Here is a 15935-nt window from a genome sequence, read left to right on the forward strand (position 1 = left end):
TCCTCGATTAATGCAACCTCAGATGCTATATTTCGATTCTCGATTCTAGTTTTAAGCGAAAGGTTACGCCTAGAGGTTCTGTATTACAGGTCAATCCTACTCTACTAGCGCTAATAGGCAGCATAGGGGAAGAAGCACTACACCTAGGAATCAACAACGCAAAAACTTTGTTCTAAGTCAGCCCTTCCCTTAGCGGGCTTGGGACTAAAAGAATGGTTGGGACAACAAACATCCATCTCGTTCGTCCTTTGGATACCCGTATAACCATCGAAGGCTATTGAAGTGACTAATTCCTGGAAATTAGGAGGCGTTCAAAACAAAGAAATTATTGGAGTTATCTTATCATTTCTATCTAGTCCCAATAGGCTTGATGTTAAGAAAGAATCTCTTGCAGGAAGGTTGGCTAGAGATTTCTTGTAAAAACACTAGTCCTGCTGAGTTCATAATGAGAATATTTTCATCGCTGAATCTTTTTTGATTCTGTGTATTATTCTCATTATGCACATAAGGGAGGAGCCGAATGAGGTGAAAATCTCACGTACGGTTCTGGAACGGAGATTCTTTCAATTGAATGACAACCGTAACGGATATCGGCTCAATCCGAAGGAAATTACGCGGAAGCTTTGTGGAATTATTATGAAGCTATGCGACTAGAAATTGATCCTATGATCGAAGTTATATACTCTATAATATAGGGCTTATCCACACAAGTAATGGAGAACATACGAAAGCTTTGAAATATTATTTTCGAGCACTAGAACTAAACCCATTCTTACCACAAGCTTTTAATAATATGGCCGTGATCTGTCATTAGGTGCGACTATCTCCACTATAGAAAGAAAAAAAAAAAAAAAAAATCTAGTAAAGTAACTACTAGAACCAAATAGGCTTTCTACATATGCATCATCTAAAACAACGATTTTTATCAGCTGTAGCAAAGAAAGAAACTTCATAGAAGTCAAAATAGGAAAAAATAAAAATGCCTAACAACTTTTTTCTATGGATATAAGGCTTTAATTGATAGAGATAGAGGAAGCACCGTAAAGATCAATTAGCAAGATTTTGGGCCGATACAATAATAACTGCGTGCTTATGTCATGATGGAAGAAATACTTATCTCATGATGTGAGATAAAAATTAGGAATTAACTTATGTAATAGAGTCGATCCACTAAAGTCTTGAGCAGCGGTGTAGGATCAGATCCCAAAGATAGTAAGTATTTTCTTTCTTATGAAAGAAAGTCTTTTTCAAAGATTCTATATAAATTTATCTATGAAACCGAGATAGTTACCTTTCATAAAATTCTAACACTAGATGCCTATGCTTTATTCTTCTGAACAAACAAGTGGGAGAGGCAGGATTCGAACCTACGTAGAAAAACTTCAACAGATTTACAGTCTGCCGCTTTTGACCACTCGGCCACTCTCCCCTTCCCGGGCCGAGGCCCCCCTCAATGGGTTCTAACTCTAAGAAGGGGGCGGCGCTCTGAATCAATCAAAATGCTTATTGATTTAATTGAAGGGAACTAAGACGATTAGCTTAGCTAGCGTTCCGGGAGAATCTAGTCATTTAGTCAGTTCATAACTATCTCTGTAAAGCAAGGGGTAAACCTTCTATGAAAGCTTCCCCCTCATGTAGTCGTCGGCCTTCCCCAGCCCCCCCTCGTCGCTTCTGGCGAAGCTGCGAGTTCATGAGCAAGTGAATGAAGGAGCCATGTTCCTAAAAGAAAATGACCCTCTTTCTTTTCTTTTCTTCCCCTATCCCTTCAAAGCCCTTGTATAGGTTGGGCGCTAGCGCTTTACTAATATAATAAAAAGTCAGGCTCTTCAGCTGAGCGAAGCTGCGAGCCTATTAAATATAGCTTACGCTTACCAAGCCTAATCTACAAAAATAGGGCTACAGCAAGCAAATCAAGTTTTCCCCCTTCGTTTGTTCTGGGTCGCGCCTCACCGCAGGCACTGAATGAATGAAATGAGTTGTAGATATTCCTCCATTTCCATCCCCGAGCATTTTTAATTTTCCATTTATAAAAAAATACCACTATTGGTTCATTCTTCATCTAATTAGATAGATTAGATAAATGATCTAGCAATGATGGCATTTCTATTTTGTTTACCGAATCACATGAAATTTTACCCAACTCCATATCTCGAATGGATGAAATACGTATGAACAGAGGAAGAAAGAGAATTTTCTACTTAAATTGAATTGGAATTTATTGGAATTTTCAACAGATACAAATGGAAAGAAATTGATAAAACATCATGTTTGAACATGCATTTCACTTAAAAAATGTTGCAATTTTGTGAGTGAGGAAAAAAGTTATTCTCAAAATTTTGAAAAAGTGATCAAAATCACTTTTTGGTTTTGAAAAACTCATTTTTGAAAAAATTCTCAAAACTTGCAAAATTTCACGGACAAACACATTTTTTTAAAAAAATCTAAAAAAAGGAAAAAAAATTCTATAATATTTATTTCATATTCAGTTACATATATTAATTTTTAAGAAAATATTAGTATAAATAGATTTAAAATTATGCTATTTTAATGTGATTTATACTGTAGTTGATAAGAGACCAACACAAACATTACTTTTATTTTTCTTCAAAATGTATTTTTTATAGGAAAAATGATATAGTATAGCCGCTTTCAAAATAATAGACGAAAAATGTGTATTTTTTGTGTATATGTACATTCTGTATGTTATATACAATATTATATAAATTTTATATACTTTTTCGACTACCAAATATAAATAGTTTGTGGTGCCAACTAAAACTAAAAAGGCCCTATTCTATATGTTTACTTAGATGATAAATGCTTTAAGTTGTGATGAATCACATTGTATAATTAACTGTTCATTCAGGGGAAATTCTTTCTAAAGCAGTAAGAGGGTACTTTTGTCTTGTTTTTCTTATCCAATTGCTCCTAGAGTGAGCTAACTCTAGAAAATTCGTTCATCAATTCAAATTTCAGGCTGCAACTCGTTTGGATGAAGCCAATTTAAATAAATATAAAATTAAAATATAATTAATCATGAATATACCATATATAGAATATATGGAAATTTATGTTTTGTTTTTGTTGGTAAAATAGGATATATATGTGTGTGTGAGTACGTATACGTGGCTTTGTGTATGTGTTTTAGAATTCTTGTGTAGAGCTGATGAAAATAAGTGGTATTTTAATGTTGGCGAAATGGCTTCCTAGCCACTTAAACTTGTATCAGTTTGTAAAGCCGACATATGAACTCTTGAGTTTTCCATTTGAACACCTTTATTTGAAAAAATGGCTACTAATAAACATTTGTGATGTGTTCAATTGCTGTTGACATGGATTTAATGTAATATTTTATATAGCCACATCATCCATTCATTCACATTTCATTGACACCTGTATCTTCAAGGTCCCAATTTGTGGGCCCTGGTTTTTTTCAAAATTTATTAAATTTCTATTTTTTTCCTCTCTCCCTTCTTTTATTCTTCACCTCCTAGGCACGAACTGTAAACAAAAGCTCTGATAATGGAGACTGAAGTTCAACCGAATTTCACCTATTTGAGAAGAACCTTCACCGATCTCAGTATTAACGCAAGTTCCTCAGCCTTGAGTGATTGCAACAATGATAGATCCGGCGAGTTTCCAACTGCTTCTTCACAAAGCCGGCGGCTATCTTTGTCTTGCGCTTCTGAAAACTCCGATGAATTAATCGAGCAACTTGTCTCTGGTCTCGAGTCGGCGGCTATTTCAGAGGGATAGCAATCTGGAGAGGTTCAATCTGGAGATTGGACTATATCATCTGGAGTTAGAAAGTTTGTTGGAACAAGGGTTTGCTTGTTCTTTAGGGAGATCTCTTGAGCATTATTTTCTTCAGAAAATTTTGGAACAAATGAAGGGTTGTCAACTTAAATATTATTTTTTGTAGCTCTTGTGTAGGGCTTTGTTGTGATGAGTGATTAGTTTTCTAGGCATTGAGACTAGTTTTCTTCTGGTTATTGGAGTTTGGTGTTGATATCTTGGAAGGAGTTACGCGAGTGCATTGGGGTGTGCTAAGGTTCTGAGCTTTTTCCTTTGTTTGGGTTGTGTTCTATGTTTTGCTAGAAGTGGCTATGTTCCAAAATTAAATGCTTGACTTTATTAATATGGTAGAATAGAAGGGGGAGGGGGAAAGGGAGGTGGGAGTTTGGTAGGGAAGACGAGGGGAAAAGAGAAGGGGAAAGGGAAATGTCTCTTTTTTCTTTTTCTTTTTCTTTTTTATAAAAACAATACTTTCACGCGCCTTTGTAGCGTGATTTGCACACAATTTAGCCATGTCAGCTGCGCCGCTTCCACAGGTCAGATGTGTTTATTAGTATTCATTGCATTAAGTTGGAGTGTTCAAATGGAAAAAGTGCAAGTTCATATATCGGCATTTAAAAGTCCTACAAGTTTAAGTGGCCAGGAGCCATTACGCCTTTAATGTTTCAACATTATCTTATCTTAGGACACGTAGAATTTGGCATTTTCAGGTGAAAAGTGGAAGCATCTGTTTGGATTCAAGTGCAAATCTCCACTGTCTAGCTCACTCGAGGAAAAACTTGTCTACAACATATCCATTGCATGCATGCTGCTCTTAATTGATATTTATTTACTCTCTGAAGTTTCCAAATATTTTTGTTTTATTTTTAATTAAAAAGCATTTTTAGCGGTTTTAGCTTTTAAGAACTTTCTTTGTGTTGAAAATATTCCTATTTCAATTTAAACCGTATCTTGTGATAAGGAGCGGGAGGATTGTCTAGCATACAACTCTTTTTAATGATTTTTCTAGAAACATTTTCAAATCCTGCTCTTACGTTCTTTTTTTTTCTCTTTCCTCTCTATGATCGATCTTCTTGTCGTTCCTAATTAAAACAAAATTTTCCTTTGTAATTTCATAATAATTAACGAGATACAAATACGGTATTCGATGAAATTTTTATGTATAAATTAAAGTGGGATCAGAACAAGTTGAAAGCATTTATTATTAAGTAAGATGTAAATATTTTGAGACGTAATGATAGTTGTAATGATTAACAATATGTTCATTAGTTTTTTTTTTCCCTTAAACAGAGAATCAAATTAATTGGCAAACAGTGACCAGAAGAGTGCACTATAAAGTTGACCACTTCGTTGCCCCTTAGGAACTTGGTGATTTTTTTTTCTTTTTGAAATGTTTTCTAAAATTGTTTATTAGGTGGTGTTTGCTGCAAATATTGAAAATTATTTTTTTCGACAAAATAAATAAATTTGAATTTGATTTTCGCAAACACTAAAAAACTGCGCCAAAGCCTATAAAAACGTGAGCCGTCGAATAGACACGTGAACTAAAGGACCAGAATCGAAAGGCATACGGTAAACCCGCGGAGCAGGAAACTAGTCCACCTCTCTGCGAATTTCCGAAGCCCCCTTCGTTGAAAATTGAAAATCAGAAAAAGGTAAAATTGGAGGAGAGGTTTAGCGGTAGGGACAGAGAAGATCAGAGACGTATGAAAAGGCATAGAGTTACGGCTAATATTTTGAATCAATTTTCACTTCCCTTCGTAAGTTTTTCCCGCGTTTTTTTTTGTGCCTCGAATCGGTTGAAATTTTCTGTATTTTTAATGATTTTTTTGTGTTTTAAATTCTTTACTAATTATAGTTAGATTCATGTATATCTGCAATTTTATTTGTTGCTATTTGTATATCTTGAGATTATATGCAAATCAAACATAAGATTTAACCATCAGATCGAGAAGAAATCGAGCAATCGTTTTAGCAACTTCAATTAGCTGATTTTTATTTGTTTAACTACGTTATAATACTGAATTAGCGAGATTCGATTTCATAATTTTTCAATGCTTAAAATTGCACTAGAATCTGAATATCTAAAAATTGGCGTCAACAGCTGGAAAAAATTAGAAATCCTATACCTTTCTTCCCTGAGGAAAATGAATGAGATTAATCACTTGAAATTTGATTACCACGTCTTGTTCCTTGAATAATCCGATGTTTTTTGGCCTTTAATGGTTTTCCATTATCCTCTTTGAGAAATTAGTAAAACCGGACAGGAAAGGATAGTTGAGATTATAATTTGGTGTTGACTAGATATAACTCGAGAGTCGACCAATTGCACCATAAAGGGAGGAATTTGATTTCAGTGCCTATCTGAATGGGTAAAAACAGAAATTCATGCTATATTTTAAATCAATTGTCAAGGTGAAAATTTCTTTTGAGAAAAATGGGGGAAAGATGACGGTTTTGTTACGAGATCTGAGGATATTTCATGCTTATTTCTAAAGAGATGTGCTTGCACTCTATGGAGGAAATAATAAGTTATCAGCTTGAATTATGGACTAACGATGACTGAATCCTATATGTCATGTGGTGATATAATGAATTAATTGGAAGTAAATAGAAACAATTACGATAAACAAACTGCAGATGTTCATTTAGAGAAACATTAACAACCGATTCTGATGATGCATGGAGATAAACCTTTTAGGAGGTGGAAAGCATCGCAAGTTTGCCATGTTATCTGATTAACAAAGGTGATGATTGCAGCTATTTAGTGCAATAGGAAATCAAATCTACGTATAATAACCAATTTAGTTAAACAAATTCAGATGTATTCACCTGAAAATTTATTCCTTGGTTTGCAATAATTTCAAGTTAGTCTAAAGGAGGTTTGAAACGAGTGGATAATGTTGGAGAAAAAACAGCTTGGATGTCTGAACATTAGCAAGGTCTACCCTGATAAACAATATTATATGGTAGTTAGCATTGGGTATCATATCTGAGCATTACCTGAGTCATGGAACTTGAGTTTGAAGCCATGTGTCCCAATTAGTTTACAATGGTAACTTCTCAACCTAAAACCAGAAAGAATAAAAAAATGATAATATTAGTATGAGAGCAGGTGTTGTGCTGGCTATTTCTGCGCTATGTTTACAGATAGTATTGTTGGAAGGTCATTTTGGCCGTATATGGTTGTGGTTGTAAATCAATATAATGTTCTTTGCATGTCTAATTAGTTTAAGGTCTTAACTAAACATTCTGGGTCAATTTACCATCAAAATGTTACCTTCTGTGAGAGCACATGCTCCTATAAGCGCGTCTAGCCGTCTACCAGTGATGAATGTGGCTTGAGTTCTGAACTTGTTGTATGACCTACGTTTGGCTTAAACTGGATTAGATGTGAATATTAGAACTCTTTTCCAATTTGGAAATTATTTGAATTTTCCAGCTGCTGGCTTCTAACCGAGGTATATCATTGGGTTTAGTGAAGATCCTAATGATGCATCTTAATTTTGTTGGTGGTGCAAACATTATGGATCCTTAAATCATATGTGGCCTTGAGGGAACCCTAATTAAGATGAAATGACTGGTAAAGTCTGTTCCAAATTTATTTTTCACAGTGACGCCTCCTAGCATGAAGAAATAAGAGCCCTTATTATTCTTTTTCTAAAAAAAAAAGAAAAAAAAATTGAAGAAAGATGGGCCTCTCACCAGCGATGTTAGAACAAAGTACACAGGAAAGATGGCTACTGATTATAACCTTTGCATTTTAACAAGTGCAAACAGATTGTATGACGTGGAGTGTGAAGAGTGTAAAAGTGAGAATTCATGTATGCCCTGCTCTGCTGTCCATGGACTATTATTGTCATGGATTTATTTTTAGTTTGTCTATGTACTTTGCTTCCACAATATCTTCTCCAGAAATGAAGTCAAGGAAATCACTGAAGCCTCCTTCTTTGTAGGACAAGATATGTTGTTCATCGACAAGTGCTGGTGCAGGTCTAACTTTCTTGCCTAAAGCTAGACTGAGAAGGCTGGCAATGGAAAGCCGCTTTTTCTCTGAGTTAACTGTTGCTCGGTGGAGAACACCTTTGTATCTACCATTGCTCAATACTTCCATGTGATCTCCCAGCTGAACAATGAGGGCTCCTTCTATGACTGGAACTGAATGCCACTTTCCATCATGATCCATGATTTGCAAGCCCTGATGATTTTGAAGAATGATAGATAGCAAAGCATAATCTGTGTGTGGTGGCAAGCCTAGTGTAAGATCTGGCTCAGGACATGCTGGATAGCAATTAACGGCCATGACCTGGGAGCCTTCTGCAATATCTTCATGTAAGTAACTAGGGTTTAGTCCTAAGCTCTCAAATATCACTCCCATGAGTTCTTCTTGCAACTTTTGTGCTGCGATAGTGTAATTTCCCATTTTCTCCCTGCATGATAAACTGCTTTAGGTACTTAGAGTTATATTATTCTTGAACAGAGAGAAAATATATCTATCAGAAATCATTTCAGATAAGGGTGCAAAACTTACTTGTAACATGTGGGATTTGATGGCCACAAATCAATCCAATTTGAGATTGGATTAGCATAGTGCTTGAGGAAGTCTCTCCAAAAGGATACTTTGTCTTTGACATCATTTAGGCTGGTATTATACCTTACGGGATCATGAACATTTGAAGACAAGAGATGCATTTTCTTTTCATTTGGTAAATCGAAGAACTCAGTCGCAGCTTCTAAGGCATCTTTCATGACTGACAATGGGATTCCATGGTTGACTACCTGCAGAGTCATTTATTGCATGCATGCTGTTATTTTACGTCCAGGTTGAATTAGCGAAGCACGTCTTATTCTCTTTCCTATTAAACCGCTATGTATCTAAAATCTAGGACATCTCTTTTAACTGATCAACTGAAAATAAAGGGAAGAGAGAAGGAGGAAGAGGAGGAGGAGATATGTCTAGAAACCAAGTGCACCGTGTGTGCTGCATGAACATGAAGTTTCTTTTTCTTGATTTCGAAATGCTTTTGTCCCTCTGTGGGGAATCTGACAACATCTTCTATTTACGTGGTGTGTGTATATTGTTCTTCCTTGAATCATATCAGCATGAAGGAACTTTATATATAACAAAATAGGATAAAAAACTATATCATTTTAGTACATGATTGCAGGTGACATGACACGAAAGATGTACCTGGAAGAAACCTAGTTCCTTGCAAGCCAGGTGTGCTTCCTCGATTATCCGAGGCCGTTGAAGAGGGTGTCGCAGAAAGGATAGATCTACAATTGGCAGGCATGTGTTAGACCGGGTTCCATCGGGGCGTAAGGATGGCGGAAGAATGTAACGTTTGGGAACATTGGTTAGACCCTCTTCGGTAAGTGTCATGGCACTAGTAAATGAATCATTTGGTGAAGCTGAGCTCTTTTCCATTTTTCCTCCTTTTTTTCCTTGTTTCAAATATGGCTTAACTCCTTATTTATAAGCAGAAAATATGAAGATTTACTTAAATATATATTTAAAATCATTTATGCGGTTATGCAATGACTGTGTAGTATGTGATGATCCCATGACTATAAGTGATGAAAAGTGTACGCAATGAATTATTATTGTATACTAATATTGTTATTTTTGAAGGCCGAGAAATCTCAGATGACGGTAATTGTTGGTTTCACAAGTTGATCCAGAATGTGGGGAAAAGAAATCCAGAATGTAATTGAATACAGAGATTGTGTTAGATTCAGGTGTCTGTAGCCCACGCGCCATGAGGGAGAATAGTTATCCAAATATTTAAACGTGGGGTACGTAAGGTTGCCATTTGCTTTTGTTGAGGATGTAAGCGGTAAGCGCTCTCTGGAGTTTCAACTCCTTCAATTCGTTGCATTGCGAGTAAGGTTGTTCATGTTTAGATTTGCTTCGCTATGTTAGTTTACTAAATTTATAAATCAAATTAACCAAATATAGAAATTCGTTTCCTTTTTTTTTTTTGGCACTCATCTTTCTTCTGGTATTCGAAATTCGAATATCTCTTGGACTAGGCTTTTACATGGAGGTATAATAGAGGGAACTTTTCTTAGATGTACTATAATAGGACTAGGGGTGTACAAAGAAAACCGATAAATTGCACCAAACCGATAATCCGAATCAAACCGGGGAAAAAAAAAATCAGATTATAGTTTGGTTTGAATTGGTTTGGTGTTGGAAAAAAAGTTCGACTATAATTGGTTTGGTTTGGTTTTAACTAAAAAAAGTCAAATCGACACCAAACCAATCCGACATTACATTTATGCATTTTTTTAAATATATTTTATACATATAAATATTTTTTGTAATATAATCTATAAATTTTTCTTAAAATTTTTCACAACTTTATTATTAAAATATTATTTCAAGTTTCGACTTAATATTCTTGAATGGTCCAATAAATTTTATAGCCCATAATGATGGTAATTCAAATAAATTTCAAATCAATACTAATGCTAACAAGGGAGATTCAATTCCACACTAGAAATGACAAAAGTGTTGGGTATTTATTTTTTTAGTTTTGCATTAGTTTATAATGAAGTCCAGACCCCACTTGTAGGACTCCACTAGGTGGTTATTGTTGTTATTGGTTTAAAATGAAAATGCATAACTTAGTTTATCTTTTTCTTTAGTGCTTAGTTGTGTAACTAATAGTACTTATTAGATGTACTTATTTTAGCATAACCTATACTGTACTTTTAGATTATGTTAATTTTTATTATGACTTATTTAGTAATATTTTTTTATGGATTTTATTATCTTTGTTATTAAATATTTTTTGTACAATGCTATGACTCATCTAATATTATTGTGTTATTTTCTTGAAAAATACATTATATAGTTGTATCCTACTGGGTCTAAAAAAATATTTGGAGCACAAGTTATATGATTCGTGCTATGAAGACTTACCGGAAAAAAAAACCCGAAAATCTAAAAATCGAAAAACCCGAGATTGAAAAATTCGATTTTGTTGGTTTGGTTTGGTTTGGTTTATAGATTTAAAAATCCGACACCATTGGTTTGGTTTGGTAGTTGAAAAATTCGAACCAACGCAACCTATGTACACCCCTAATAAGGACTTTATTACCTATTTTCTCTAGGTTTAGTAGTTTTCAACAAATACCCTAGGTTTTTTTAACGATTTATATACAATTATTGTATTAGCTGTCCAGGTCCGTATTATTTTCCTTTAATACGACGGTGATCTGCGATATTAGTTACAAGCGAAAAAGATTGGATTTATATCACCTCAAATCGATTGATCTGCGCCCAGAATCTCCCTTTCTTCTTTCCTACCATTAACAATAGCTCTGTATAATCAAAATAACATCGATTGAATTTGTATTTTGCTACAATTGAAGAACAAAGTTCAGCACGTAACATATTCGAGGAAAACAAATCATTGGCGTGCCTCTCCGACCAGGAGCGAGCATTCAGGGAAGTTCCGCTACCTCACTATTACTTCAATTCTTAAGCCATGGGGACATGTCTTCATTTTAAGTGTGGGGTGGGGGATACTTCAGTGTATATATGTAGTTGTATAAATCGTATGTATGCTTGTTAGTTTTATTTTGTTTGGTTTTGACAATTTTAGTAATTTAGTAAGAGTTCATTAGTTTAAACTAGGTAAGTGGCTTGTCCTGACGACGGATCTCTTTCGGCGAGGTTCTTGAGGGACTAAGTCGATCAACGAAAAAAAAAAATGGAAAATATGAAGACTCTTCCTGATGACGGATCCTTTGGACAATTTTTTTGAGGGAAGTTAGTCTAGAAAAATACCAAAAAGATTTTTTTTTATTTTTTTTATTTTTAGGTAGTGTAGTAACTCCTCCTTGATTTTTCTTTGGGCCACGGTTCTTTTTCAAGGGTTTAAACATGAACCGGGTATAGGTAGTTTATTTAGTTATTTTATTTTCTTTTTGATTTGTAGATTAGGTTTAACGGGCTACGAGCTAGAAAATCAAAAGAGAACCTATAGCGTCGACACACCTGAACACAACAGAAACTAGAGTGTAACGCTTAGTCTTATTGGTTGAATTTTTCACTAAAGTGCCTTAATTTGTATGTTTGTCACTGACTTGAATACTCATAATGGACAAAAAGTGATCGCAGCGGACTCAACCTTAGGAAGAGTGGGCGCTAATACTTTTACCCAATAGTGGTATCGGGGTCAATTTCCACAGGGAGCTAGAAAGGGAGTTGGACATTTAATTAGCCTAGAAATGCGTGTTTGCTTCTAATTGATCTTCTAATATTTTTGGGTTTTTATGATTATCAACTACAATTTAACAACTACTATTTATAACTAAATTATGCTAAGATATTAATTCTAGGTTGTATGCAAGATAGAGAAAGACACTAGGGTCGTGGCATTTACCTAGCTGGTCAACTAACGGGTAGAGATTCCTAATACAAGAATGATGATTATGGGGCTTATGCTATAACCGTTACACGATTGCACTCACTCTCACACCTCTCGGTAGAAAGAGTGATTTTGCCCAATTGACTCTCTCGAGACCAATTGGGTAGGCCAACAAGCCCAAACAACTTAGGGTTCAAGTTGGGTAATTACTCTCTCGAGGTTTAACCCGTTAATTGGGACTACCATTCTCATGGGTCCATCCCAATTCCTTGTTGGGTTAATTTTGGATTCATAGACACTCTTTCTCAAGAAGAGTCAAGACCCACTAAGCTAGACTTAGTATTTGCAACCACCAAATCCTAGTTAAACCATAAAATTAACCCAAATAGCAAACACCCAACATCATTCAAGCATTAAACAATCACACCCATTAATTACCCACACTAGGGTTGAGCCACAACCCTAGCTAATGGGTTTAGCTAGACATAATAGCAATAGAAATTGAAGAAGTAGTAGATAAAATCAACATATTAATTAACTAGAATGTTAATCTACAAGAATCCACGATAAAACAAGATGAAAATGCCCAAAATAGGCTAAAACTTGAGTCTCACGAGTGCTGCTACTATTTGATATCTAAAACTTGGCCTAGAAATAATAAAATATTCTATTTATACTAAGCTAGAAAAACTGGACAAAAATACCCCTACGGGGCTGGCGCGGACCGAGCAGAAATGCAGCGCGGCCGCGTTGGGTCTTGGCCTTCGATCACTCACTTCTGAAGCTGGGGACGCGGACCGCACAAAGAGCTAGCGCGGCCGCGCAGACTAATGGGCGCAGACCGCACAACTAGGTCCTCTTGTCCCCACTTCAATAATTTTTGACACTTGAGCAGGTTTCACTCCGTTTCGAGGCAATTTTTGACTTTTGTCATCTTGTCGCTCAAACCTGCAATCAAGCGCACTTTGTAAGCATTCTGGGTCTATTTTATGACAATTCATACATAAAGCATAGGCAAGTATGGGCATAAAACGTCTTAAAATCACAGTTATCAACTCCCCCAAACTTAAACCTTTGCTTGTCCTCAAGCAAATAAAAGAAGACCCACCCCTAAAAAGGAAACATCCAAGTAATTCCAGCTTATCCTAAGGAAGCCTCATCACGCATCAATTGGGACTAACAATTGCCCTCAATACGAATGCATCATTAACTCATTTTTAAACTTTTAAGAACTATAGATCAAATGTGACTCGAGAGCATCAAGGGTTGACTCATTTCATCAAGGCGCTTTTCTCAAATACCTTGGTCTTTGTGGAACCCAAACTCGCACATCTTCAACTCTCCCTAAGCGAACCTCACCTTTTAGAGTAATGACACACAACCCGAGGTTGATGGATTTTTCACTCATTTCTCTCACAAAGAAGGTCATAAGTCCAGCTTTAGGTACCATATGCTTGCCCCTTATGTAAGTATCCACTAATGTAAGCTTCCCTCAACTCAAGATCATATAGGGCTTTTGAGGAGTCATTGTGAAGGCTTTTGGGTAAAGGTAGGACATGTTTTTGTTCATTTAGGTTCAATCTTCCCTTCAGCACTTCCTTTGATTCATTTTGGCATACTTTTTGACTCATTTGAGTATTTCAATTCTTTCAAGGGGTTAGAGAGACACATTGTCAATCTTTCTTTTGCAATTCAAACCTTTCTCCTTTTTCTACTTTTACACAACCTTTTTTCACTTTGTTTTCTTTGAATCCCCTTTTTTGGTTCTTATTCACTTTTGTATTTCTTTTTGTCTTTTTCTCTTTTTCATTGCCTCCCTTTTCTTTTGCTTTTGTGCCTCTTTACCACATTAATGCCTTTCTTGTCTCTCCCCCCCCCCAAACTTAGATATTTGCCATTACTCAAGGGAAGATTTGGGTGCCAAGAGAGGGTCTTATTGAGAACGGGTATAGGCTTGTAGCTTTAGTTCATGAAAGAAGAAAGTTTAAGGCTCAAAAGGGTTGAACTAGGGATCATTTCATTGGTAGGTCATGGAAATTGTTCGATTTTGGATGTTCGGATCAAGGACGGCCTATATTCACTTCTCAAGTCAAGTTTCACCTATGATTTCGCCTCAACAAACATTCAGGGCAAGTTTTAGACCATCGGCTTGGAGCTTAGACTCACAATTCGAATTCTCACCACACACACTCAAGGATTGCTAAAGACCTCGAGTTGAGAGCCCACAACGACCTTAGTTCCAATTCAAGCGCACAATGGCCCCACACGACCATATGATGATTGTTTGGTCAACACAAGAGTCTCAAGGCCACAATTTTTACCATCCTAAACACAACATTATGTCTTTGACCATGGGATCAAATGCAAATGTGTTAGGCCCAAGTGAAGCTTGCCTGAGGTCCTCTTAACTACGAAATATTGAAAATCAAAAGAAGAAAAATCAAAAACAGACTCAAACCCTTAAGAAGGTTGTCACGCCATCTATCATTGGGAAGAGCCGCCCGGTTCGCAAAACACACTACCCTTGGAAAGAACCGCGACATTAAGAAAACTAAGGGCTTATTGAAAACATCAAAACTAAAACAAAAGGCTGCGAGCCTCACTACTAGGCTAAAATCAAAAAATTTGAACGAAAATAGAAAAAAAAAACAAATGAATATGTACAATGGGGAGTAGAATATACAACAGGATGAATATATACATAAGAGTCTAGAAGTAGCCAAAGTCAAAGGTTATATACAGGCAAACTATTTTGAAAATCCAAAGTAATCATAAACATAGACTAGAAATGAAATAAATATATACAGTCATCCAGTGTATCAGAATCAAAATGGTAGGGCGCACCCCCACGAATAAGAGCTGGCATTGTCCCCAATGCCAACTACCAAAATAAGTGTAAAAATAGAGAAAAAGGATATAGAAAGGCCCCTCAAGCCTGGTCCACATGCGTGGGGACTCCTGTCGTCCCCGGATTCTCTGTAGTACCGGGACCTCAGACTGGTCTCCGACCTGCTGCTGCTCTGTTGCTGGGACATGAGCTGGATCAAGGACAGGCTGAACCACCGGTGGAACACTGGATGTACCCTCCTGAACCTGGGCCACCTCTATCACAACTCCCTCAGTGCTAGGGAGTTTCCTCTTCTTCCTCGGCCTGGGAGTCTCCTCCTGTTGTGGCTGAACTGCTGCTGGATCTACAGCTGGCTCCCCGAAGAGTAAGTCAAGTGGCATTTGATCCGCTAAGAGCTTATCCACATCCTCCCTCAACTTCGTCACTGACTCCTTGGAAGCCTTTTGCTTCCTCAACTTCCTGTGCTCCCTAGCTAGTTTACCCAATGCGGTGCTGTGTGCCCCAACTGCCTTAGCCAAGGCAACCTGTGTCTCCATCATCTTTTCTTGGTTGGCCAGGATCTTCTTCAGTGTCTCCTCAAAGGAAGGAGGGATCTCAACTGTGGCAAGGGCTGACTGTGCCTGAACTACAGTGGCCAAGTTTGACAACTTGGATGTCGCAGCTGACATCCAGTTGTTCAAACTGGCTAGAGACTGAGCAAGCTGGTGGGCAGTGAACCGGTGAGTCTTCGATGAAGGGACATCCGGGTCCGCTACAGTAGATGGACCAACAATAGAAGAAGGACCCTGAGGCAATGTCTCACTGGTAGCAGGGATGATGGAAGGCTCAGTGGACTGCTCAATAACCGCTGGCTCCTCAGACTAGCCAGGTGCGGTGGAAGTGGATGCCTGAGGCTTTTTGGACCTCTTTGG

At 36.8% G+C, this 15935-nt stretch overlaps 1 protein-coding gene, 2 long non-coding RNA genes and 1 other non-coding gene across 4 annotated transcripts; 2 read left to right on the top strand and 2 right to left on the bottom strand.

Moving 5' to 3' along the window:
- On the bottom strand, window positions 1347–1429 carry TRNAY-GUA. The gene has a single exon. It is a non-coding gene; the product is annotated as a tRNA-Tyr (tRNA).
- Window positions 5354–9078, top strand: LOC109224500. Its single transcript, XR_002067697.1, has 3 exons — window positions 5354–5555; window positions 7752–8127; window positions 8964–9078. It is a non-coding gene; the product is annotated as an uncharacterized LOC109224500 (long non-coding RNA).
- On the bottom strand, window positions 5571–9419 carry LOC109224492 (protein DMR6-LIKE OXYGENASE 2-like). Its single transcript, XM_019389072.1, has 3 exons — window positions 8987–9419; window positions 8327–8574; window positions 5571–8225 (listed from the first exon to the last, which is right to left on the bottom strand). Exons 1-3 carry the CDS (start codon window positions 9221–9223, stop codon window positions 7655–7657), a joined length of 1056 nt encoding a protein of 351 aa, XP_019244617.1. The 5' UTR covers window positions 9224–9419; the 3' UTR covers window positions 5571–7654.
- On the top strand, window positions 9076–9769 carry LOC109224508. Its single transcript, XR_002067700.1, has 2 exons — window positions 9076–9167; window positions 9428–9769. It is a non-coding gene; the product is annotated as an uncharacterized LOC109224508 (long non-coding RNA).

Source organism: Nicotiana attenuata, chromosome 1 (assembly GCF_001879085.1).
Source record: "Nicotiana attenuata strain UT chromosome 1, NIATTr2, whole genome shotgun sequence".
Lineage (NCBI taxonomy): Eukaryota > Viridiplantae > Streptophyta > Magnoliopsida > Solanales > Solanaceae > Nicotiana > Nicotiana attenuata.

Excerpts from the sequence above, each read along its gene's own strand:
- LOC109224492 (XM_019389072.1), bottom strand. The coding sequence starts at position 9,223 with ATGGAAAAGAGCTCAGCTTCACCAAATGATTCATTTACTAGTGCCATG. Across the intron at positions 8,575-8,986 it reads AGGAACTAGGTTTCTTCCAG|GTAGTCAACCATGGAATCCC; the intron begins GTACATCTTTCG and ends ATGACTCTGCAG. Across the intron at positions 8,226-8,326 it reads TCAAATCCCACATGTTACAA|GGAGAAAATGGGAAATTACA; the intron begins GTAAGTTTTGCA and ends TTTATCATGCAG.